Consider the following 23969-nt stretch of genomic DNA (forward strand, 5'->3'; position numbering starts at 1 on the left):
CCCTTAAAATAATCACCATTGCCCTTGTAGGCTACTCATGAAAAACCCATAATGACTGTCACATTTAGGTGAATCCCTTCAACTCAGAACATAATGTGATAAAGAAATGTGATGTCTGTGACTAGCATTTCTCTGTTAACTCCTATAGTGTCAGCAGACCCTCCTCACAACAGTCCTATGATTTCTTAGTTGTTCACTGGTACATGACAAGTGAAAGTGAGCAATCAGTTCAGAAAACTTGAAAATGACTGAATTTAGTGAGAACTAATTATTGGTATTATAATGATATAAATATATCGGTGAAACCAGACAGAGAAAGAGAAGTCAGACAGGATTCACTCTGATATGGAGATGGAGCTGCACTTTCTTACACAGTAAGAGCAAGACAAAATATCAAAACAATGACACCCAAGTATACAAAAAAGGCCTTGAATTTCAAAACTCTCACCAACAAATCTAATATTCATCACAAAAGTCAATATAGCAACCTGAGGGGCAGCCAGGAAAGATAATTTACATCAGTCACTTGTTCAATTACATTTTCCCTCTGGTGATGTTTTTTTAATTGAATAGGTTTAGTTGAATTATTGTTGAACTTCAACTGCTGAAATTGAGTCGAAATTGACAGTATTCTGTTTACTCGTCCCGCTCTTTATGCTATTTTGGCGATATATGAAAAGTCTGATCATGTCAGTAAAAGTTGTAGAATTGAAAGCTGAAGACAGAGAGACACAGAGGGACCGAGCGAGTGTGTCAACGTTCAAAACTAGTTACACACTGACTCAGAACAGGAAACCAACCACCAGTCGCTATCAGTGCTGCCACAGCTCTACTCTCCCCCCCCACCACCACACACACACACACACACACACACACACACACACACACGCACACACACATCTTCCCCCACAGGCCTTGATTCTCACTCTTCAGTCTTATAGCAAGTATGTGATTGAAATAGAAGCCCAGTTGCAGTGATCGCAGCGTGAGGTTTCTCTTATTTTTTCTTTCACAGCAGTTTCTACCTTGTGAAATATGCGGATCACAATTATAGAAATAAATGCAGACCTGTGCTACTGGGCCATGGGGCTATTTTCTGAAGCCCAAACCTCGAGCCCAGGGATAGAGAGGTGCGACTTCTCGTAGGTTTAAATATACCTGAGGCTGCAGCTTTCATACCACATGTATGTGAATGTTCAAGAGGCCAGAGGAGCAGCTCAGATGTCTGAGTTCAGCTGGCTTTTGTCTAGTTTTTGATTTCTCTCACCGTTGTTCAGTTGAAGTCAAAGTAATGGGGGCTACATGTTTGCAAAAATTAAACAAATTAAACAGTCTTTAGGAATAAAACTGTTGACAAATGAAACTAAAGCAGATGCGGTTACTGTGGATCAAAATCTAAAGTGTGTAAAACGTCCCATTACATTTAATACAGTTACCATTATTCCACACTGATAGAATTAAACCCAGCGATGGACAAACACCCACCATTATAAAAAACACATATGTTGATTTCTGTTTTATTTTCTTAAAAAGACATATAATAATAATGTAAAGTTGATCCTACTCACTATACTGTGTACACCATAAATATTGACTTGAATTGTGGGTAAACTGACTTTCCCTGCCTCTGTGTTCAGTCCAGTCAGGCAGCCAGTCTGCCAGCCGGAGCGTTACCTCTGCTGCTCCACATTGTTGTGACATCTCAATGAAAAACCACATCATGCTATCTCATCCCCTCACAGGTTCCTTTGGCTCCAAAACCCTAACCACAGTGTAACACCTCCCCCCCTCCCTCCCCCTCCTCCCCCCAAACTCTCTCACTCTCTGCCTTTCCATACAATCTGATTTTAGCCCTTTCCCCCCCGGGTTTCAACCGCAGCCGAATCTGACCGAGTTCTCAAGCTGGCCCAACTGCAGCCACCAGATAGGGACCGAGTGTGAACACAATGAATGATTTACTGGACACTGCCAGCCACACGACAGTTCTTCTTTCACACAGGAGGTCCGTAACGTCTTGTTTTTCTCACTTCAAATCTTGCCACCCCGCATCAGCAAACGGGGGAGGGGGGTGTCGTGTTGGGGGCGCTGGCTGTGGTCAGGTCGATCATGTTCAGCTTGTCCCGCTGAACGTCTGATGACGTGAAGTGCTGGTTTGATTGAAGTCAATGATTTACCTCTTAATCATGATTAATCTGATCTCATATCTGAGTAAACTTGCATGTGAAAAATAAAGTCAAAACAAATAGGCTGTTTTCTTCACTTTAACACTTGAAGATGTGTTTGCTTAAGACCCGAAGACCTGCATTCACACCGTGTCAGAGGGATTTTTAAAGTGCTGTCCTGAAACCAGTCTGCCTTGTGAGTCATTCACTGTTTGACTGTATACAGTCATGCACCTTCACTGTAAAACCTCATAGTGCAATTTAGTGAAATCAACTCACCATCAAATCAACTCATCCTTATAACAATATATAGTATATAGATGTGTTTGTCAATTTCAACTTGTAAGTGCCAGTTATGAGCTTCATGACTTATAATCATGAGTTCACGTCTTGTGACTTAAAATTATGAGTTGAAAGAACACGTCATAAAGCATTCACTACACTGATCACTGTAAAGTTTATTAAGAAACACTGTTAGCTTATTAGCAGATTTCCCAGTACACATTGCACTCTACCTTCTTCTGGTTTGAATGAAGTTACAGGATGGAGACTTGTTATGTATCTTAGGTGAATCAGAGGTCAATTTCAGCACATGCATTGCAGCTGCATACTTAATGCCAAACAGTATAATAATCATGTGATACATAAGCTAAAACCTCCTGACTAATGAAAGAATAAATAACACTGGAATGCAGTTCATCAAATAATGCATTCAACTTTTATCAGCATGACTAGACATTTGTTGATTGAACTTATTGTCTTAAGGTCACTCAGTTAGTTTTTCTACATTATAACAACTAATGACTTTTGACTTAACTATTCAGTACTATTTCAGTCAACTCACAATTTTCAGGCAACTAGGAAACTTATGTTTTAAAGTTAAAGTGCCTTAATATTGTTTGCAGTGTTGATGATCCTAGATCACTACCGCAACTCTGAGTCTGATCAATTCTGTCCCAGAGGGTCAGCATGGTGCGATTTCTAAGAAAAAGCCACAAAAGTGTGAACTGCGTCAACGCTGAATAGAACGGCCCGATTTACACTGAACAGATCCTTGGATAAATGCCATAAACAGTCCACAAATCACCTCTCCGGAGGCCCTCGTCCATCACTGTGATCAACAGTTCCCCTTGTTTGCAACCAGCCCATTTCTGGTTGTAAATTTCCCCCCAAACACTGAGAATCTCATCGGAGACGCTGGCCTGCGGACGTGCAGAAACCTGCTCGGTGCTTCCTGGTCATTGTGTCTCTGTGCATTTTGGGGGGTGAGACGGCCATTTGAAAGGTCAGAGTTCAACAGCCACAGTCAAGCCTAAGTGTCCCTGTGGTTGCCAGATATAGCCGTTGCAGTCAGTATACAGCAACCGTGTGGATGATGGATTTATCCAGATGTAGGTGTCGCATTTATATATTTCCTGTGTTAATGTTGGCATCTCTTTTAGAAACTCTTCCTCTGCTCTCTGACTACAGCTTCCTAATGTTGGCTTTAAGACTGATGACACATGTCCACAGTTCAATATTGTTCTTTTATCTATTGACTCCATTATTGATGAACACGTTTCCTTGCTTTCATTATAAAGGTATCCTCCGCTTCAGCCCTTTTCCTCTAACATCTCTACACTGCTGCAAGTAGTAATTTCCTTTTACTGATGTGCTGAAATCTGTGGTCTGACTTGCAGATATATTTTTTGACACAGAAAACACCCCTCTGTCTCTGCCTGGGGTGTAAAACGTCTGCTGAGATGGTTGATGGAGAAAAATGCACTCTGTGCTTTCACACGGAAACTTCATCTCAACACCATCTCTGCTGTTTCTGGTGTATTTCTGTCTAGTGTTAAAGTTAGAGCAGAATTTGGTTTCAGCAAAACTGATTTGGTTTTGCAATAAAGACGGACTACAGACCATGCTTTATTTGCTCATCCATGATTGATCCACTTTGCCTCTATGAACCAAGTCCCATCCAGGATATAGACCTTTGTTATCCATGTTGTTCCAACACTTTAAAATGTGAGGGGAGACAGAATAGCATTGACAAATGAATGGAGTGTAGTAAGCTACAGCTTACTACACTCTCTACAGCTACAGCTTTGAGTTTTGCAGATATAATTACGTCTATTATCACTTTAACATACTTTAATAATTATACTAAAGTGTATTATATACTATGTCACCTTAGACTTTAAAGTCAAAGGTGCCATTTTTAGACATTTTTAGAATGCTGATGGATTTCACCTTAAAAAGGTCACTGTATGCAAATGAAAATAAAAGCAGTCAGCAGTGAGAAAAGTTGAGGGAGAAGAAAGAAGAGTGTGATGCTTGTCAACAAAGTGCAGTGTTAACTCCTTATCTGCGGTGTGCCTGTGAACATATTTGTTGGTGTGTGACCATCTGCAAGTCACACGGGGGCTGCTGTATTGTAAAATTACCGTTTCCCCATACTTTAGTGCTATTTTGTGACTTTTAAGATAGAAAAAGCAAACACCAAACAATGATCATTTAGAGAAGACAAATTACCATCCATAGACAAAATCCCCACCCACTCACACACACACACACACCCATGTTGACCCATTAATGACCACTACTGCCGAGGGATGACTGGACAGTTGCTTTTTCTCCGTTGTGAAATCAGTTCTGCAGAAACAGAGCTTGGACGGCAGCAGAAAGCTGTACACACGAGTGACTTCGACTGTCTTATCTAACATTAAGAACATCTGCGCTGAGAGTGACAGAGAAGGATATTATCTGTCTTGCTTGAACAGAAAAGCAGAAGATCCTGGTTCCTTTTTTTTAGTATTTTCTGATCCATTCAACAGATAGACCTTCGCTGAACTTTCCAGCACAACAGTCTGATGATCAGTTGATTGCCAGGACCATTTTATATAATTCACTGAACTTACTGAATTGGAATACACAGATGTGTTGTTGTAGCTTTCAAATATACTGCTTGGATCATTTTGAGGAGCCTGTGGGACATCGTTTGATTGAGGATTATTATTCTCACTCAAACAAGAACACAAAAAAACTTTTTTACTAACAAAATCCATAGGCATCTCTAATACATAACACTTCCAATCAAAATGTTTGACTACATTCCTGTCCTCCATCACATTTCCAGGAGGATGTGACACTGTAATAACACCGGCTTCTTGGTCAGTTCGTGTATATTCAAGATTATCTATCATATTCAACTATATATCTAATCCCATTGAGTGAAAGTGGCATCAGTAGCTTTTGAATACTGAACTTTAACTGTACAATGTAGACTAGACCATTAGTTTGGGGCCACTGGACAAAAATAATTGAGATATAATCGATTTTTCTCGATTACAGAGATCAGACATCTTTCTATGTGTGAAAAAGGCAGAAAGTCAAGTTGCTTTGCTTTGACTTCTGACTCCTGCTGTCAGGTGTTGGTTTAAGGGAAATTCTCTGGTTGTAATACCTTCAGCCTGATATTGGCCTGACTTCTGATGTCAGTGTGGTTATCAGTGCACTCCTGTGTCTAAAAACATTCCTGTGCGTCTCCCTGACCTCTGAGGCCTGTGGAGTAATGCTGAGCGCTCTGAGTGACTCTGTTTGAGTGACGCTCGCCGCTCACATTATTCACAGTGGAGAGTGTTTCACGGGGCGGGTCAGCGGCACCAGTCTGATGTGGGAAGGGGTGTTGCTCTTACTAACTGCTGCTGACTGTCATCTTCCGTGAGAATTTATTACGCATATTGGTATATCATGGTCATTTTCTTGGTTACATGTACTGGAAATAGAGGTACATGACGTAAAGTGGAAATTATGATCGGTCTTGTTATCTTTCGCATCATCTTGTGAATTTTTATCTTTATCTACAGTATGTTTCTATGATATATTTTGTGCTAACTTTACTCTTTAAGGTAAAACAACTTTAAATTACTCTTAAAAATGACTCTTAATTTACTCTTTTTCACATTATTTCTGATGTTGAACATATTTTGCCTAACCTGCCCTGCCAACCTTACATCATGAGAAAAAAAATCAGTGGAAAGAAGTCTGACTTTATTGTGGCATCCTAGATGATTTTATTAATGCTTATTGGGTTTTAAAGCCATCAAATGGATCAAATTAATGAAAACTTTAGGTTCTAGATCAGTTTATCATCAATGCTATATTCCTCACTAGTGTCTGAAAAACTGCAATAATGAAACAATTACAAAGGAAGAATACTGAATACTGTCACCATGTATGTGTCTTTATAATGGAAGTTTTCAGCCACATAGACAAGAATTAAATCACTGGACTGTGAAGATCCGGAGGGATTACTCAGGCGACTTCGTAATAATCTGAGTCATTTCATGCAAAGCTACTCACAGAAGTGAAATGTGAAGTCACTTCCACCAGGACCTGTCCCAGGCCTTTGTTTTTGTGTGGGATTAAAAATCTTTCTCCGATTCTGATTGAGACTCTGATGAGCGAAACACTCTGAAGTTATTCCTGACTTCATGACCTCTGTTTGATTTCAAAAGTCACCCAAAGGTCAGAGATTTCATCATTAAAACTTTCACCACCCAAATCAGCATTGTGTTGAATAGTTGGATTTCACAATACAGATGAACGATAAGTCTCTGTTAGTTAGTGATAGGCAGCAGACCTGAATTCGCCAACCGTCTCAGAGCTGGAGAATGGATTCATGTCACGCTGTGTGAGATCCTGGGCCTCAGCCTCCCCGTGTGTCTGTCCATCTCACTGCTGGGTGACGTGTCTGCAACTCAAGCATCCTCACAGATCAAATCTTCTATCTTTTATACTAATTTCACTGAGAAATACTGCTTGAATACTTGCTTAAAAAGTAAAAAATAATCCATAACTAAATTTAGCTCTGGAAAAACATACAGCAACTCTAAATGACAACACACTATCTTTTTATAACACCTGGTCTCCATTTCTACAATTTCTGGACAGCTGATTCATCTATGCTACACTTTTACTTTCCTGTTGACATTCACTTTTAATTAAACTTCTACAATATTACAATGTGCCCTATCCTGTATGGGTATAACCTTCCGTCATCACCAGTTTCACCTTATATAATCCCCCTCTGCACTGCCTGTATTGTATAAAATACAAAGAGAAAAAAATCATTATTGTTGCCTTTAAGAATAACAGGAGGATTTTGCTGGCCACATACACCAATAAGACAGTAAAATGATGTGGAAGAGAGTCTCTATTAGTGATAGTAAACAAGACTGACTACAGTTCCTCTAACTCTCCCTGGGAATGAGGTTACTGTATGTATTCATAGTATTTCCATGATGCCACATACATTTATATGGTGCCTTCCAATATAGACAGCTCATTGGCTGTGGCTGTCATTTGATTATAATCACCTGTTAATTTATTACAGTCACCTGCTATTTTCCTACCAAGATGGCCCTGCTATCAAGAAGTGGATGAGTGTTATCAGAGGGAGTTTTTCCCAGATGTGATACATTATATTTGGGCAGCATGGCGGTCCAGTGGATGAGCAAACAGGGGGCTCCAGTCTAATGTGTGTCAGTTTTGGGGGTTCTTCGTGTGCAGAAGTTTAGGGAACCCCCTGCGCTAAGTCGTTGCTGCCCCCTGTTGGTGTTGGTGCCTGTGTGTCCTCCGGTGCAGCAGGGGGCGCTGCTGGGTGGGACAGGCCGGTGAAGGAGGACGCGGCCATCAGAATTTGCACCGTCAGGCTTCCGCATAGATAGTTTCTGCAGCGGGAGGAAGAAGAGGAAAATCCCCACAAAATGGTCAGTTAATTCTCTCAATATACTACCGGTATAAACACACTATGTGTGAACCTATGTGTGTTGAATGTACAAGAGTGTTTACAATGGTTTAAGGGTCAGATGATGTTTGATATTTGCGGCTTTCCGCTTTGCCGGCCCGCTGAGCAGCTTTGCCCCAGCGTGGCGCTATGGCTGACGAAACCACACCTGACCCACTGCCAGAAACCTGAGAGAGGTTTACACCGAAAATACAATAACATACAATAAAACGCAATATACTTTATACCGGGCTTTGCTAACTACAGCAGATTTACATGCCACTGTCAATACCCTCGAGCTTTAGACAGAAAACAGTGTCATGGAAGGACCTGTAAGGTAGCCTAATGATAGTCGTCTGCTTTCTGCAAAAAACATCTCCTAACTTTGTCCTGTTGTCCACAGGGTTTCGTCAAAGTGGTGAAGAACAAGGCCTACTTCAAGAGGTATCAGGTCAAATTCAGGAGGAGGAGAGGTAAAGCACAACACTTCCTGACTAGCCTTGATACCAAGCATGCTGCATTGTGTTAGGCTTCTCTTGAAATGTAACAGTGCTTTGAAATCACAGGCATTGAGTATGATCTCAACATATGTGTTGTTGCTTTGACAGAGGGGAAAACTGACTTTTTTGCCCGCAAGCGCCTGGTCATCCAAGACAAGAACAAGTACAACACGCCCAAGTATCGAATGATCGTCCGGTTCTCCAACAGGGACATCTGCTGCCAGGTCAGTGACGGACCAACTGACATTCATGTTTTCACATTAAAAGTTTTGAAAAAGTTCTGACTTGACCCTCGTCCTCCTCTGCTCGTCTTCTCCAGATTGCCTATGCAAAGATTGAAGGAGACCAGATAGTGTGTGCTTCCTACTCCCACGAGCTGCCCAAATATGGCATCACTGTCGGCCTGACAAACTACGCTGCGGCCTACTGCACTGGGTTGCTGCTGGCTCGCAGGGTAAGAGAACACACACATACATACACACACACACACACACACACACACACACACACACACCAGAGAAAGTTGTAGATGTCAGCACTTGTGTGCCTTTGACACCCCAGTCGCCACATGCCCATCACAGTGATTTTTCTGCTGACGAGGCATGGCAGATGTCGGTTTTGAGCGTTGTGCTGTGTATTACATCACTGTACATTAACTAGTATGTGCAAAGGTTATATGTGTCTACGTATGATGCAGAATGTTGGAACTGCACTAACATTGTCTTCCCCTTTTTAAAGTGTAGTTTTGCACCCAGTTTAGCTTCTATCCGCCTACTGCGCCATTTTGAGAAGTGCAAGACAGTGGGTGTGAAGAGCAGGGGAGAGGTGGGGGGATTGGTGAGAAGAGGAACAGGGTGGAGTGTTTCACATCTACCTTTATACTGGGGGGGGGGGGGGGAGACTTTTTTTTTTTTTTTTTTACCAAATGAGACACATGTCTTTGTACACAGCTGCATCTCCAACTGAACACCAGATACATACATATTAGTGCTCAGATGTTGACAGTATGACTGGTGTTGTATTTCTTAACTAATACCAGTTTACAACTCAGAAGTGTTTCAGTGTGGAGTTCCTGTCTAAGTGAATCCACCCATTAGGGCTGCACAGTATTGCCAAATAATTATATTGCGATTATTCTGCTGAATATTGTTAAGTGCGATATAAATTGCAATACACTACACTGACTTCAATATTTTTGATTTTTCAGCAAAAAAATTTTTTCCAACATTTTTAGGCCAAAAAAAAGACCCATCAGTCTGATGTGCCTACATGCCTATGTATAAAATAATAATTGCCTCTTGCAATTTGGAAATTGATGTATATATTGTGATTTTCGATCTACTACCATGTTTTTTTAACACGTTTCCTCTTCCCCTCTCCTCCTCCTCCTCCTCCTCTCTTAGCTGCTGAATAAGTTTGGCCTGGACCAGGTGTACGAGGGCCAGGTGGAGGTGACGGGCGATGAGTTCAACGTGGAGAGCGTGGACGGCCAGCCGGGGGCCTTCACCTGTTACCTGGACGCCGGCCTGGCCAGGACCACCACAGGGAACAAAGTGTTTGGAGCGCTGAAGGGGGCAGTCGACGGGGGGCTGGCCATTCCTCACAGGTCAGTAAGAAACAAAGCATGAATGTAGCACGAACCGTGTAGGACTCTCTCTAAATTCATAATCGCTACATGCTGTGGAATAGCAGCCATTGGCGCCACACGCTGCAGCGCTCGTGAGCTGTTTTTTCCCCACTGCGCTAACTTCCAAATTGGACCAAATGGAAGAAATGTTTGAGTTTATGATGCCACTCATAAGTTTGAGTGATCGGTCACCAACTGGTTTCCAGGTGGTTTCCTAGCCTGTCCAGTTTGTAGTTGCTGGTTTCTGCTTCTTGATGATGATAACAAGCACGCTGAGCAAAATGTAGTTGGTCCTTCATTTGCATTGGCTGATGTTCACTGTCCTTTCAAGACGGGGCTGAGAGAAGCAAGACCAAAGCATACATCTAGTGTGATTAGCTGGCTTTTATATAGGTGACATCGTATTTGGTACACCGCTTCATACAAATTTATTTCCCAGACATAGACTTATTTTTGACAGGCCACCACAATATCAGGACACACCACAATCTGAAACAATGACATATTAATAGTGCTTCTTGCATTGGACACATCAATCCTTTGACCTGCTTGACTCTGCATTTTTGACCCGCCCCGGCCGTCCATCACAAGAAACATTTTATATTTACATTTTAGGTATTCAGTTGACACTTCTATCCAGATTGACAACAGTAGAATAAGCACAATTCATTGATCACCAAAATTACAAGCAACTAATAGTGAGGAGAGCAAAGATCAGGGCCTTGGTCATCTAGAGTGAAGTGTTAGGAAAAGAAATAAGAGCTACGAAGAAAGACACAGATAACCGTAAAGCTTTTGGAAATGACGTCAAATCTCTGAGTCCATTATCAAACCTAATATCCTCTCTGCTCTTCCTCTGTCCAGTCTAAAACGCTTTCCGGGTTACGACGCGGAGAGTAAAGAGTTCAACGCAGAGTTGCATCGGAAACACATCATGGGCATGAATGTGTCCGACTACATGTCTTACCTGATGGAGGAGGACGAGGAGGCCTACAAGAAACAGTTCTCGCGCTTCATCAAGAACGGAGTCACGCCAGACACGGTAAGATGAGGGCCTTCACCCATGAAAATCGACAAAACAACTTCAGTCAAGATATTATATGGAAACATGGAGTATATACATTTATTAGTCTGAATTAGTTTGTCAGCGATTGTTTGTGGTCGCTGGTTTCTGCTTCTTGATGATGATACCAAAGACACTGAGCAAAATGTAGTTGGTCCTTCATTTGCATTGGCTGATGTTCACTGTTCTTTCAAGACGGGGCTGAGAGAAGCGAGACGAGTCGCAGCCGGGCAGTGAAATGTCCAGAGTTGCATAACCAGAGTCATTGTCATTCTTTTTCTTTTTCAGGTAGAGGAGATGTACAAAAAAGCGCATGCCGGCATCAGAGCAAATCCCATACACGAAAAGAAACCTAAAAAAGACGTCAAGAAGAAGAGGTGGGTTACTAATTTTCATATCCTTCTTGCCTGTTTATTCATTTCTTTAAAGATTCTGAAAACAAGTCGAGGAGATGTTGGAACATCAAAAAGTTGCATTGTGCATTTTCTTTTGGAAGTATTTACAAATGACTCTTAAATGTCAACTGATACTAGAGTCCCGCATCACATTATTGATACCCAGGGGAAAATAAACTTCCCTTATTCACCACCAAGTCCATGTTAAAGTAATGAATAGCTCTACTGGGACGATCCCAGTGTCGAGCGGATAACCATTTCCCTGCTCTGGTGCGCTGAATGTTAATGGAGCCGTTGTTCTCCCTCTTTCCGGCAGGTGGAATCGCGCCAAGTTATCTCTGGCACAGAGGAAGGACCGCGTCGCCCAGAAAAAGGCCAGCTTCTTACGAGCACAAGAACAAGAGGCAGGGGACGGTTAGAGACTCAGCCCGGCTCTGCCGTCACCGCGGCGTTCGGCTCCAAAGACACAACGCACCACATCATGCTAATAAATTTATTTCAAACTCAAGTTTTTGTCTGTCTCAGTCACTGGTTAGTTGAATGGCTTGGATGCATTTTGAGTTGTATACACTACCAGTCAAAGTTTGGACAACTGCTTAAATGCAGTGTTTTTTGATCTAAAGGCTTATGCTTAAATGCTTGAACTTTTGTTTCTTAGACAAATATAAATAGTGAAGTTGATGCCTATGTATGAATTTCTTTCCAAAGCCTTTGCATCAAGGCAAAGGGCGGCTACTTTAAAGAATGTAAAACATGAGTTTTGATATTTGGTCACTTCATAATTCCATTTGTGTTATTTCATAGTTTTGATGTCTTTACTACTCTAAAATGTTGGAAAATAGTAAAAATAAAGAAACGTGGTAGTATACGTTTTTACATTTAGGGCACAACTTACAGACGGAATGAATTGGACAAATTACAGTGAAGTGGTATGTGGTTTTATTGTGCAAAATCATGCTGGTTTCAACTTCAAAAAGTAAACATTTTTACAATATTGTAAATTCAACAGCAGCATTGACCATAAGCTTGTTCAGTTTTGTGGAACTGACATGCTTTACCGGTCATGTCTGTTTTCAACCGCATTCTTCCTCTTAAGTGGTTAAACAAGTCAGGGTATCATTATGCATAATTATCTGGATTGGTCAATGCAGTCACAGTTATGTCATATCAGCGATTTCTTGAAGAAGTCGTGGACAATCAGGTTTTTTTTTACAGCATTCAAATATGGCCTCGCAAGATTTGATGAGGACGAATTAGACCTTCACCAGTGGTAAACATTCATAAAATATGTTTTCAGCATGATCTCTTGTTTATGGCACCATGACAGGAAAACCAAAAATAAAATGTGACACATTACAAATGTTGTTTCTAGTGACAAATATAGGTAAATATCATTCACAAACCAAATGAAATGTACATAATAATTCATATTTCTCATTGTGTCACTGATGCAGCATCGTCAGTGTCACCAGGGTTAAAGATGTAAAATGTACAGCATAGTCAAATACACTGACCTACGACATGATCCCTATGGAATACTGAAATAGAAATATCACATTGTCCGTTTTGAAGCCTCACTTTGTCGTACTTCAACAGTGCAATTCAATTATACTTCAAACTGGTGGTTTGTACAACTACAATCACTTTGAATTTGACATCCTTATGTTCCTAAATGGAATAAACTCTTTGATGAGCCACGTTGGCCCATAAATAACAGCATGATTTTGTGTCAAAAACAGTGATTTTGTGTCTCAGCTCTTGAGACTAACAACAGTAAAATCTCAGGTCTGTTTGTTTCCAGCATTGTCACTTAAGCGTTCCAATGTGGTGAAAAATAAAATATATTATGGTTGTATGGTTTTAAGTGTGACTCCGATTGCAACGTGCAATCATTCGGTTCATTTTAGTCTTGAAATATTTCAAAGTCCAAGGACATACAGTATGTACTAATCCCCAAGCTTTGTGAGGAATGACCAAACGGAAGAGAATTGGGATAGAGGAGGTAGAGTCTCCATCAGTCTGTGTTAGAGGTGATAAAAGTTACTTTATCAAATTTGCTACTCTTATTTCTTGTATCACAGCATCTTTACAATTCATTCCCCTCTTACATAGCCGACTAGAGCATGAACACATCTACGATCTCCCTCCCCTCATCATGAGTCCTTGGTGTGTGAGATCTGTCTCCACAGCAGAGCCTTGAGGTTGTTGAGGATGAGCGAGTGCTCCATGTTCATCTGTCCAGCGTTTCCCCTGAGGGCCATGCAGGCGTACAGCTGCCTCTCCAGCTCCTCGCTCAGGCCTGACGGCGCCCCGCGCAGGAGATAGTCTTTCAGCGCACCGCACGCCTTCGCCAAGTTTGGCTGGATTGGGTCCTCCCTGCAGCGCTTCTCTGCCATGTCGCAGGACGTCTGGCAGTCCACCCCGTACACGCAGTCGGCGTCCGTCTCGCACTTCAGCACTCGCATGGTGCGCCGGAACTCGTCCTCGGGAACGACCGCTCGCGTGTCGGTAAGCCGGAGCTCGTGGCGGTCGGTGTAGCCGAAGTGCGCCGCGGCGAGGTCGCAGATGAGGAAGCTGCCATAGGTCCCGTGGAAGATGTCCTCCACCAGCTCCAGCAGGCCCATGGAGATCTTGGCTTTGCGGGGCCAGGAGGGGGTGAACCACTGGTCCATGCTGCGCTGCACCCCGCTGGGCACCCAGGACACCAGCGGCCAGGGTAAGGACAAACCGTACAGAGGCCCGTAGGGAACGCGCTCCGTCATGTACAGGTCCCCGCAGTAGCCCAGAAGGCGAGGAGTGTGTCCGCGGTCCTGGAGCAGCAGGCCCAGCAACACCTCAGGTAAGGAACAAAGCAGAGATCTGTAAATGTGTCTGACCACAGAGCTAGAACCAGGTCTACCTGGTACCCGTTTCCTGTTTGCAGCTGCTCTTTTCTCTTATGAGCGACAAGAGATCATGGTTAGGTTTGTGTATTTGCAAAAATGGAGGGAAAAAAGTGTTCAGAATAGTTGTTTACATGCTTATTCAATGTCCTATTATTATACCTCATCCATCTGGAGGAGAGCCCAGGTAGAGCGGGCCTCTGGCAGGGACACCCGTCCATCCTTGTTGCCATCGGCCACAGAGAGGATCTGGCTGACCAGGCTGGCAAGGTTAGCCTGCTCTCCCAGCTTGGACTGAGGTTGGATGGATGGATAGAGAAAGAAAAACAGAGGGGTGAGAATCAGGAAGAAAGAACATGTATGTCCCTCTTTTATTTTGCGGCTGTTCTAAGGTAAGGTTTTAAAATGTTAACTTCACTATCAATACAACTGACCAGAGGATTATCCTAGGTTTAATTAGTACATCATACAGAGGACAGCCCTCTGCTCCATTGTGCTTCCTCCCTATATTTACAGACCAAATCATTCCCTCATAGATGCCACAGGACAAATATTTGGTTGTATGTAAACCTTTTTGACTAAAACAGCTCTTTGGCCACTGTCCCATACCTTGAGGTGATCGAGGACCATCTCTCTGAACTTCTCCACTGATGTGCCTCTGGTGGGCTTGTCGAAGACGGGGGCCTCTCTCCGCGGCTCAGGCTCCTCGCCCAGCTCGTAGTGCACAACCTCCCCCAGCTTACAGCGGATCATCCCATCATGGTCCCCCCAGCTCCCTGTGTACACCTGGGAAACAGCAGAATGACAAGCAAACATTTAACATACTTTCAGCTGCATTGCCTTTGTTGTGGTAAATAAAGGCCCTGTTCATTATTTAGGCTAGTTTTACAGTATGTGAAATTGTCTCCTACCTGGTTGTTAGGCAATGTCGATAGACACCTGCCCATATACAGAGTCTCTTTATCACACAGGCTACTGCAGGCTGAGCCATCGATAATTCCCTTCCTGTATTTATCACACTGAGAGAGGAAGAGAGAGAAGAGAGAGTGCAGCATCTGTTAGCATCTGTGTCATTTTATTCATCCAGTATGCTAAGCAACATTGGGGAACTGCTCTCTGTTTCAGACCCTCACATGGTGTCATACTACAAACACAACACAAGGGGGAAGTATTTACTCAAGCACGTTTTAGTTGCAATACTGAGAGCCCACTACAGCCTGAGCTCTGCTCAAGTTTAGTTATTCAAGGGTTTGTTAAGCTTGTTATGCAAGTCAGCAACTACAGCTGAATTCTTGAGGTTGACATGATATTATGACAACTTGTGCTCTCTAGGTGTTGGACATACACAAAGTCATGGTGTATGATCAGTGAGCTTAGAAATCCATAACTAAAATCACTGAACAGTATAACAGAAACCGAAAGAGATGAACAGGCGATCAATCACTCACAATGGCGTTCTTGCACTCGTGTCCTCTGCACAGCTCTGTGTAGGTGGAGTACTGCACATACAGCACCCAGCTCCCCACCAGCACCGTCAGCCACGTCAGGAACAGGTACTTCACCCGCACAAAGGAGATCCGAGCCTGCGAAGGGCAAGCGGGAAAACAAACAACACATACAAAGATGAAAATCGAAATCCTGAGAATGCATCTACTGAAAGACTGGGAATCCCACGACAGCCGGGTGCAAACAGACACTGATGACAGAATCCTGCTGTCGCCTTCAAGTGAAGTTGACAGAGAAAAGAGTCGAAAAGTCTTAACCATCACATTCGGCCTGCTGTGCAAGATTTCACATTTCATCTTTGCAATGTCATGTTGTTTTCAGATGATTTTTCTGTGCATCCAGTTTCAGATGCACTCCCAGGGTGTTGATCTATGCACCTTAACATAAATTTGCACTTCCTCATCAACCCTGATCACATAATAGGTTACCATGGTGACAACATGGAGGGTGTCCCATAACAAGGTATTGACTGGCTGACCAGTCACTATCCACAACAATAGCTCATTGAGGTAAAGCACGAGTTCCAGTCGGTCCAACGTGACGTGCCACTTGAGTTATAGCCCGTAAAAATAAATTAAATTACAGCCTATGTCACAGGATTCACACATCACATGTCTCGCAATGTCCCCTTGGTCCTGGTGTCCCTGTGTGGTGTGTGCAAGTATGTACTGTTATTTATTTTCACAGCCATAAAACATAGAAGTGACATGATAAAAAACACATAAAATAGGATTTAAAAAATCCAAGGGCTCATAGAAACATCTCACCTCAAATAAGCCAAATAACACTAAGCAAAAAGATGAAGATGACAGGCAAAGACACAATTGGATGCCAGAATCTAAAGGACAACAAAGGACAACATGATGGAAAACAGCAGAACAAGACATAGTCTAAATGACAATTAGCTTCTATATGAAATACAATACATAAAAATAATTGGCACAATAGAGCAGATTAAGTCATTGGGAAGTGTGAATGTGTGTTAGCATGTTTGTACGTGTCAAAAGAGAGAGACAGAGGGAGATTGTCAAAGAACTTGTGTCGAGTTACTGAGCTAAAAGTTGCAACTGTATGTAAGCTGTCGATATGTCCCTGCACCAAATGTCACCAAAACAAAGTTGCAGTTAGAAAGTTACTGTTACAAGTACTGTTACTGCACTTGGAGAACAAAGTGATTTTGATTCTCACTCTGATCACATGGCAGGAACAGCTTATGTGCTGCATGTAGGCCGAGTTCTGTGTTTGTAATGTCAGCTGCTGCTGCCAGATCCCACCAAAAATATGAGCGCGATGAGGGAGGGACAGTCCAGTCAGAAGCCTCTGTCTTTGATGTGCCTTGATTACTGTACTCTGTAATCAGGTCTGATCTGGACAGAGCTTAGGATCCTTCTGTTTTGGGTCCACACAACAGCTCATATCCACATTAACATACACACAGAGTTATTATAAAATGTCTAATTATGATCATACAGTTTGATTCACCATAGATTGTTTTAAGGAATATGGCTTTTGAGCATGAGAAAGCCCTATTGAGGACGCAGGTTTTTTTTTTCAGGGAGTTTGTTTACACAAATTATGTAATGCACTCCCACAGTGAACTACTGACTTTAAGGAAAAGGTAAGGGAGGTAATGGAAAACCATGTCGCATTTCACCAAATTGCCCAATAGTAGCAGGAGGCTGTTTCTTTATTTTTGAGTTAGAGCTTTAAAAGGAGGTTCAGCTCTGCAGAGTTGCTAGTGTCCCGGACAGATGGACAAACAGATAGTGGGCCTTCAGGGACTGGGCCTTAACTGGAGGCACAGGAGTACAAAACAACTGCACACTGCTATCAGATCTGACCCCTTTAACATGTATGTCTGTATGTATGTATGTATGTGCTGTAAATAGAATCAGTGTTTCTGGTATGTGCTTTAAAAACAGACAGTGTGGCGAGATAAAAAGACACACATGATGGGTGAGTGACTCCAAGTCATGTGTGTACACTGTTTGCACGATGTAGCTTGTGTTGGGGAAGGAAGGCATTTTGTAGGCATACTTCTGGAACAACCTGTGTTTGCTGAGTAGTGCGTCTCACTAGTAGCGTGATTCACTACTCAGCAAACTATGTCGGTAGTGTGTGTCAGCGTGCACATACACTAAAGTCCCATTTGAAGAGTTGAAGCCATTGAAGTTTATTCCCTCGGTTACTCCCAATGACATTTTACCATTTCTCTTTGCTTCCTTTAAGTCAATATGTAGTGTCAGTCTTAGCTAAACAGAGACTCTTTAAAATGCTCTGTAATATGTGTGGCCCACAAAACAGCGGAAACTGCACATAAGAACTGAAACGCTAATATTAAAAAGGAGATCCTACACTGGTTGCTCAAAGCAGGAAAGAGAAAGGCAGAAGTTCACATAAGTTGAAACCAGCTTTTGAGTCTTTTTTTAAAAACATGGACCTAAAAGCTTTGAGATTAAATGACTCTTTCGAAGATAGCTTTCAACCAGAGGGGTGTGGTGAAGCCTAATACACGAGCTGTGAGATTCAGGTGTTGATTTGGACCTCTAAGCAAACCAGACACCTTGACCTGTAATGGACCGAGGTACCCTGCCACTGCCAACACATTTTGGTATGTCTCTGAAAACCAACTGGCCCACTAATAACACAAAGCCTTGCTGTTAGCTTTCCTACCAGGCAAGAGTTTGAATTATTTTGGTGTGTTGACCTCTAAATGTAAAAGCACTAATTGATTTGGTTGTAAGCTCAGTAGTCTAAGTAAAGCACTAAATAGTTAAAATATCATATAAACTCCTAATGTGCATAGTATAATTAAATTGTCATGCTCTTTGAATATGCATTTATCTCTGTGCCAATGTAAACACAGAAGCAACACAGACTGCGGCCGTAAATTGAAGTAGACCTGGCTCACCTTCCCTGTGTAGAGATATCCTCAGTAGGAAACATGACCTTGGTAAGAGCTGTTAATGTAACTTGCTGGCTTGCCTTGCCAAGAAAACCCAAGAAAACCAATTCTGCACAGAGCAGTGTGTGTGTGTGTGTTGTGTGTGTGTGTGTGTGTGTGTTGTGTGTGTGTGTGTGTGTGTGTGTGTGTATGTATGTGTGAGGTGGGGAATTACTTTAACAAGCACAGGTTGATGAGTAGTCTAAAAAATAAATGTGAGGTTTTTAAGGACAGGCTTCTCTTCCTGCATTAACCAGGTACACCTGCAGCCCCCCTGGTCATTCTGAAATCTATTTGCAGGTTCTTCAGCAGGTCCCATGTTACCCCAGCTTTAGTTACATATTCATCAAAAGAATGACATGAGAGCAATGTCCATCACTTGAGGTCACAGCGTTGCTCCGGAAACCCTGGTTATTGTGGTTAGGTGTTGGCTAATGCCAGAAGAATTTCAACATTCTCTGCTGCAAACATATTTCATCTTCTGACCAAGCACACAGCTCAGATTTCAGCACATCTCAGTCATCACAACGTTTCCCTAGACCATGCTCCAATTGGGATTTGGCTCTACTGTATTTTGGAATGCAGCTAAATGCCGATTCTTCCCTAGAGCAAATGCAGCCCTATATTCCCTTCTTCTTGCACTAAGCTCCTTACAGTATTGGGAGTAGTTCCTGGCGGCAGGCCACCGGTGCCCAATAAGGCGAGTTCAACCCTATTATCCAACCAAAAGGATTATTCCTGCTGTGGCACTATTGGATATGATGCAACTACAGAATCAGCTGTGGGCTCTACCTGCAAGTCTTGACAGTTTCTCAGTCAAAGGTAAGGTGAAAAAAACAAACACTCCCAATGAAGTGAGATGAAATAGTCCCAGCAGGGATAGGAACCTGGAGAGTCCTTTGATGGATTACCCCCATGTCTCCTCAGAGTCTCCGTGACTAATTACATACCCTAACTTATAAACTTGTCACCACTGTATGCAGCTAGTACACACACACACACACACACACACACACAGAACTGTATAAAACGGGGTACCAGTGGGCCTACAGACGAGCATACCACTGTGGATCAGCAGTATGGCTGTCAACTTAATCTTTAATCAGCAGTCACATTCCTCGGGTATGTCGAAACAGCATGTTAGTCAACAGACAGAAAGCTCTCATAGCCTGCAATAATATCCACCAAGGCAGTGAGAGGAGGTAATGTTTTGGATCGGGGCGCACTGTCGTCCCAGCGGCTGTCAATCTGAAGTGACACCACGACGACCTCATTACAGATGCACGGCGGTCTGTCAATTTAAACCCCACAGTACATAATTAACGTTAGAAAAGAAAGCAGAGAGCAGCATTACCTGGAAGTAGAATGACTTTTTCACCCAGGCCCGTGGAAATAGACCCTTCGCCATCACAAAAATAGATCATCTCAATACGTGGACCTGGCTGCGGGAGATCATCCAAAATACATGGGAGATTCCGAGCTCAGAATAATGCGGCTCCCACTTGGTCTACCATTGCCTCATTTACAAAATCGATACAAAATGAATGCAAAATCTGATTTTAATCCCAGTATTTTCCCCGTCCCCCGGTTGATGATTTATTTTATCCGCGTAGACGACCCTGCTATTGCACTTTCTCTGCGTTGCTTCTTTGCTCCTGCAGCTGCTGTGCTGATCTCAAGCAACATACCTCAAGCCAAGCAGAGATTCAGGGCGCAGGCGCGATTTGTTCGGCTACCATACGTTCAATAAATAGCTTGGAGGTGTTCAGATAGTCAAGTGACGGCAATATACAGTATGTCGAAGTACATCCAAAGTAATTGGCCTAACTTTAATTGGTTCATTACTTGTAACTATCCTGTGGTTGTGTCGCTGTCAATTGCACCAGCACGAATGAATGTAAAACCTCCGGTCAGACTTTCAAAAATAAAAGTCTCCCTGAAAATGTATCGCAACATCAAAATTAGGACTTCCGGTCAGAACTTCCAAATAAAAGCTGACTTGTCTCGAGCACATGATATTCTAGCGCCTGCAAGTGGCCACAATTTGTACACGTTTATGAAAAACTTACTTGTAAAACTTCAATGATTTTTTTTGGCATTTAGAATAGGTGTAGCTTGCGGCTACCCAAATTTGCACCCCATAAAGATACATGAACATTAGTGTTGCTGAGTCCTCGTATTTTAACTGCTTTCCCCGTACAACACAAGAAGTAAAGCATGAAGTCAGCCTACTATTCAAAGGTGTTCGACCAAAATAAATATGGCTTATGCTGCTTTTGGGGGTGGAGGTGTCCCGTTCAGCAATGCCCTGCCTACAATTTCAAATGTATGAAAAAAGGTGAGCGTAGCAACAACAAGCAGCACTCGTTTGAGCGCTTCCCACAATGCACTCCCGGATCATCAGCGGGAAACCAAAATGGCGAACGCACTGGGGGAAAATGAACCGTTTGTTATTTTCTGAAGAACGCACGAGCGCTGAAAATCTTCCCGTCGCACTTTCTAGATAACTTCAACCATAGACGGGGCGAGATAACCGTGGTCGCTTCCACCCAAATATTTCTTCGCACAAGTCATTTGTACAAGCGGAGGTGACCGAATGAGGTATTGTTGTCATCTAACTTACATCACCATGTTTTCCTCCTTTTGGGGGGTGTGGGTCCGAGGGTCTTTGGCTAGCGACCTGACTGACAGTTATGCCTTTACATGCGGATTATTTACTGTAACTGTAAGGCCTGCGAACTTTTTCATACACAAAATATTATTTCAGCCCGTAACGTTATCGCAAAGTTAGTGTCCTTTCATCCTCTTTAGTGGCCTTAATATTGACCATGTTCACTCAGCGCCCGAACAAAGGGAGGCTCGGACTGACGGACAGTGCAGAGAGGGAAATGCTAGCCTAACGTTAACTGTAAAATAAAGCCTACTTTCTCGTGAAAACCGTTTGTCCAGCGCAATATAAAAGTGCAAAGTGTAACATTAATATGATTACGACTGACAACTGTCCTCGGCACTCACTTGTCAGTTAATTGTCGGTTAATTTTGTCCCATAATCTTGACCGTGTCGCCAACTGCCTGCAATTAATTTTGTTTTTTCACGTGCGATGCACTTCATAGCACAATGCGGCATGCCCTGTACACAGTTTACTGGCCGCTATAATTAATTACAAATTATCACCTGTTATTTTAGTAGAATCACCTGTTGTTGGCCTATCAAGAGGCCACATGATGATGGAGCACTGAATAATTTGTGTCCACTGGCTGGGAAAATAGCACGTGTGCTGTGATGTTCTGTCTTATTCACCACCAGTCTTAGTAAGATCTTGCATCAGTCTTTTAATACTATTGCACATGTATGCAAGACACAAAATTCTAAAATTTCACATCTAATTATTGATTGCAAAATGGCACACCAAGCTGACAGTCACCATACAGAAAATTGCTAAAAAATTGGGCAAAGGGTACAGAATGAGTACACAGTATCACCTAAAATAATGTCAAAATATCACTCACTTCAATCCCTGTCCTAAGTGCACATCTCTCTCTCTCTCTCTTCCTGTCCCCACCCTTCCTCTCTCCCTGTTGTCTCCCGCCTGTCCAGAGACTCGGCGGCTGTGGACCACCTGTCTGTCCATCAGAGAGCTCACCCCCAGCGGCAGCAGCAGGCGGCACCCCTGTCCCCCGCCAGCCTTTCTGCCAGGGAAGAGTATGGAGAAGACGCCATGTCTGACAGGTTCACAGAGGGACAGGACGTCTTGGCCCGGTGGTCGGACGGCTTGTTCTACTTGGGGACTATCACCAAGGTAAGTGTGAGGGAAATGCTCCATGGTTGTTGGTGTGTGTGGTGAGGTTGGTATCATTTTGCTTGTTTCTGATGATGTGAGACAGCTGGTCAAGAATAACTGGGAGTGGATAAGACCTATTAGTAAAATTTCTAGCATGTAAAAATGTGCCTTTTGTTACCCATTGCTTTTTTTTCTTGTCAAGTTATTTGAAAAGACAATGTTTTTGTGTAATTATACTTGTGTATTTTTTTTTAAATACCATGTGGTGGTGAACCTGTGCATGTGCTTTTTTTCTCTTCCAGATAGATCGGGACAAGCAGCGATGCTTTGTTGTTTTTGAAGACCGGTCAAAGTCCTGGGTTCTGTGGAAGGATATTCAGACAGGCAAGTTCTGTCAACGGCTGGCAGCATGGCACTTCATGATTTCTGTCTTTGTGAAAAATGTTTATATTGCAGTTGAATATTGATAGTGGATGAAAGTGCTATCTTTTGATAATTTACAAGAAATCTGAAATATCGTATTGCTATTTTACTGTGTGGCAACAGCAATGCTGTGCACCTATTAGATTCTGTGCAGTTTAAATTATAGTCATTTTTTTTGCCATTTCCTGGTTGAGTAGTCTGTGCTGGCCCTATCTGCCTTATTCAGCCTGCTCTGACAGTTAACAGTCCACAGACTGTCTGGCTTCAGTACAGCACCAGTTAGCTGTCCACATGTGAAGATTAGCATAGGGAAGGTACAGCAGGTCTGGGAGAAAATTCCCTTACTAATAAAATAGCTGTCAGTCTCATTTTTGATAGATTTAAAAAGGGAAAGTGTTTATGAAAAAAAATGTTTCCATCATTTAAGTTTTTGGTTGAAAATAAATTGTATGACTGATTGAAAAGTGAACTGACCCCAATGCTGCTGCACAGCCATGTGCTCACAGTGTTGTGGTGCTGTCTAAGGTTATTGCCACTAGCAAGTTCACAGTGGAGTTAACACCATTTCTGTGACATAAAACTTTTATGTAAAAATTGTGGCATACTCCAATGGCATTTTGAAAAAAAAATTTTTTTTCACTCAAATATACAATTATTCTGTATCATCTGACCTGACACACACACACACACACACACACACACACACACACAAAACAAACACTCACTGGGAGTTTTCAACTGGAGTTTCATACTGTCCATGTTATCTCTGTTATTCGTACAACAGGGTTAATATAAAATGATTGTAATGTTGGCTTTTCTCCTCCATGCCATGCCCTTAAACATTTTTTGCTTTCTCCTCTATTTTCTAAAGCCTATTAATCCTTGTAAGTTGTGGCTACTGGTTTAATTACAATG

The 23969-nt window shown here is 42.5% G+C and overlaps 3 protein-coding genes across 5 annotated transcripts; 2 read left to right on the top strand and 1 right to left on the bottom strand.

Moving 5' to 3' along the window:
* The first annotated feature begins 7839 nt into the window (after nucleotides 1-7839).
* Nucleotides 7840-12025, top strand: rpl5a (ribosomal protein L5a). The gene is made up of 8 exons (XM_071516866.1): nucleotides 7840-7915; nucleotides 8336-8405; nucleotides 8541-8656; nucleotides 8752-8886; nucleotides 9836-10038; nucleotides 10924-11101; nucleotides 11411-11499; nucleotides 11834-12025. Exons 1-8 carry the CDS (start codon nucleotides 7913-7915, stop codon nucleotides 11934-11936), a joined length of 897 nt encoding a protein of 298 aa, XP_071372967.1. The 5' UTR covers nucleotides 7840-7912; the 3' UTR covers nucleotides 11937-12025.
* A 431-nt stretch (nucleotides 12026-12456) lies between these two features.
* dipk1aa (divergent protein kinase domain 1Aa) lies at nucleotides 12457-20374 on the bottom strand. Of its 3 annotated transcripts, XM_071516877.1 has the most exons (6): nucleotides 20204-20374; nucleotides 15848-15982; nucleotides 15311-15418; nucleotides 15009-15185; nucleotides 14562-14693; nucleotides 12457-14351 (listed from the first exon to the last, which is right to left on the bottom strand). In XM_071516877.1, the coding sequence occupies exons 1-6, from the start codon at nucleotides 20255-20257 to the stop codon at nucleotides 13671-13673; spliced, it is 1287 nt and encodes a 428-aa protein (XP_071372978.1). In that variant the 5' UTR covers nucleotides 20258-20374; the 3' UTR covers nucleotides 12457-13670. The 3 variants fall into 3 exon arrangements, with proteins under 3 accessions (XP_071372978.1, XP_071372979.1, XP_071372980.1); XM_071516878.1 differs by lacking the exon at nucleotides 15848-15982; XM_071516879.1 differs by lacking the exon at nucleotides 15009-15185.
* A 920-nt stretch (nucleotides 20375-21294) lies between these two features.
* On the top strand, nucleotides 21295-23015 carry mtf2 (metal response element binding transcription factor 2; the record flags this gene model as incomplete). Its single annotated transcript, XM_071516901.1, has 3 exons — nucleotides 21295-21450; nucleotides 22448-22649; nucleotides 22934-23015. Coding segments are annotated over exons 1-3 (289 nt in total), but the record flags the coding sequence as incomplete, so codon positions are not given.
* Between the last annotated feature and the right edge of the window lie 954 nt (nucleotides 23016-23969).

Source organism: Centroberyx affinis, unplaced genomic scaffold (assembly GCF_046629955.1).
Source record: "Centroberyx affinis isolate AG114_WGS23_722 - 3 ecotype Tasmania unplaced genomic scaffold, CSIRO-AGI_Caff_v1 ptg000435l_1, whole genome shotgun sequence".
Classification (NCBI taxonomy): Eukaryota; Metazoa; Chordata; class Actinopteri; order Beryciformes; family Berycidae; genus Centroberyx; species Centroberyx affinis.

What these genes read in the sequence shown, in the direction of transcription:
- rpl5a (XM_071516866.1), top strand. An exon ending in CAAATTCAGGAGGAGGAGAG is followed by an intron (nt 8,406 to 8,540) that starts GTAAAGCACAAC and finishes TTGCTTTGACAG; the next exon opens with AGGGGAAAACTGACTTTTTT. An exon ending in AAAGACGTCAAGAAGAAGAG is followed by an intron (nt 11,500 to 11,833) that starts GTGGGTTACTAA and finishes TCTTTCCGGCAG; the next exon opens with GTGGAATCGCGCCAAGTTAT.
- dipk1aa (XM_071516877.1), bottom strand. Translation starts at nt 20,257, where the DNA reads ATGGCGAAGGGTCTATTTCCACGGGCCTGGGTGAAAAAGTCATTCTAC. An exon ending in CGACATTGCCTAACAACCAG is followed by an intron (nt 15,186 to 15,310) that starts GTAGGAGACAAT and finishes GCTGTTTCCCAG; the next exon opens with GTGTACACAGGGAGCTGGGG. An exon ending in CTCTCCTCCAGATGGATGAG is followed by an intron (nt 14,352 to 14,561) that starts GTATAATAATAG and finishes TCCTTACCTGAG; the next exon opens with GTGTTGCTGGGCCTGCTGCT.